Below are 1,133 nucleotides of genomic sequence, written 5' to 3'. Positions count from 1 at the left end.
AGCCCAGCACACACAGCCCAGCACATATAGCACACACAGCCCAGCACATACAGCCCTGGACATACAGCACATGCAGCACATACAGCCCAGTACATAGAGCACACACAACACACACAGCCCAGCACACACAGCCCAGCACATATAGCACATACAGCACACACAGTCCAGCGCATATAGTACATACAGTCCAGCACATACAGCCCAGCATATACAGCACATATTGCACATACAGCACGCACAGCCCAACCTGCCATAGTGTGGCCTGTCCCAGCAGGGCACTTCTGCCCCAAACAGCCCAGCCTGGCCCAGCACAGCCCAGCACGGCACTGCCCAGCCTGGTCCAACTCGGCACAGCCCCACGTAGCCCAGCATGGCCCGCATGGCACAGCGCAGCACGGCCCAACATGGCACAGTTTGGCACTGCACAGCACGGCATGGCCCTGTATGGCCTGGCATGGACTGGCCTGTCCTGGCACAGCCTAACGTGGCCCGGCACAGCCTAACGTGGCCCAGCACAGCCTGATGTGGCCCGGCGCAGCGCAGTGTGGTTCCCAGCACAGTAAAACTCAAGCATGGCCCGTCCCAGCTCAGGGTACCCCCTGCCCGCTCCCCGTGTCCCCATCCCCACCCCGTGTGCCAGCCCTGTGCCCCGTCCCCCGCCCCGTCCCCCGGCCCGTACCACGTTGGTGTCCTCCACCTCCTGCTCGGCGGCATCGTCGGCCTCGCCGCCGGCGCCCCGGGGGCCGCTGCAGTCCAGCCGCACCAGGGCCCGGCACCGGTAGTGGCAGGTGAAGCTGCAGTCTGGGGACAGCGACAGCAYGGGGACGGTGTCAGCGGTGCCGCTGCTGCCAGCAGCAGCCCGGGGTGGGGAAGCAGATGGGATCCGCGCGCCGCAAGCGGGTCCCCCCGAGGGTCCCCGCGCTCCCTTGGCAGGAGGGTGGCGCGACGGGTCCCGGGGGCTGCGCAGGGCTTCGTCCTGGCGCGCGGGGCTACTCACGCAGGCACTGGAGGCTCTTCCTGCGCGCGCCCCAGATGAAGTCCCCGCACAGGTCGCACCAGGTGTGCGGGCCGCGGCGGCGCGGCTGGAAGCGGTGGCCGGCGCCCGGCGCCGCCGTGAGGCGCGGGTCGCGCAG

General features: G+C 68.2%; 1 protein-coding gene across 1 annotated transcript in view; it reads right to left on the bottom strand.

Annotated features, from left to right (window-relative positions):
* Positions 1 to 1,133, bottom strand: part of RASSF1 (Ras association domain family member 1) — a gene marked incomplete at its 5' end in the record, with an annotated part of 3,320 nt that extends 2,187 nt beyond the window's left edge. The window contains 2 exons of the mRNA XM_026046109.1: positions 680 to 801; positions 998 to 1,133. Of these exons, the coding sequence (XP_025901894.1) occupies positions 680 to 801; positions 998 to 1,133 (258 nt within the window). The remainder of the gene's footprint in view (positions 1 to 679; positions 802 to 997) is intronic.

The sequence above is a fragment of the Nothoprocta perdicaria genome, unplaced genomic scaffold (genome assembly GCF_003342845.1).
Source record: "Nothoprocta perdicaria isolate Ctin4 unplaced genomic scaffold, notPer1 scaffold_42, whole genome shotgun sequence".
Classification (NCBI taxonomy): Eukaryota; Metazoa; Chordata; class Aves; order Tinamiformes; family Tinamidae; genus Nothoprocta; species Nothoprocta perdicaria.
This window is presented reverse-complemented; position numbering and strand designations above follow the sequence as displayed.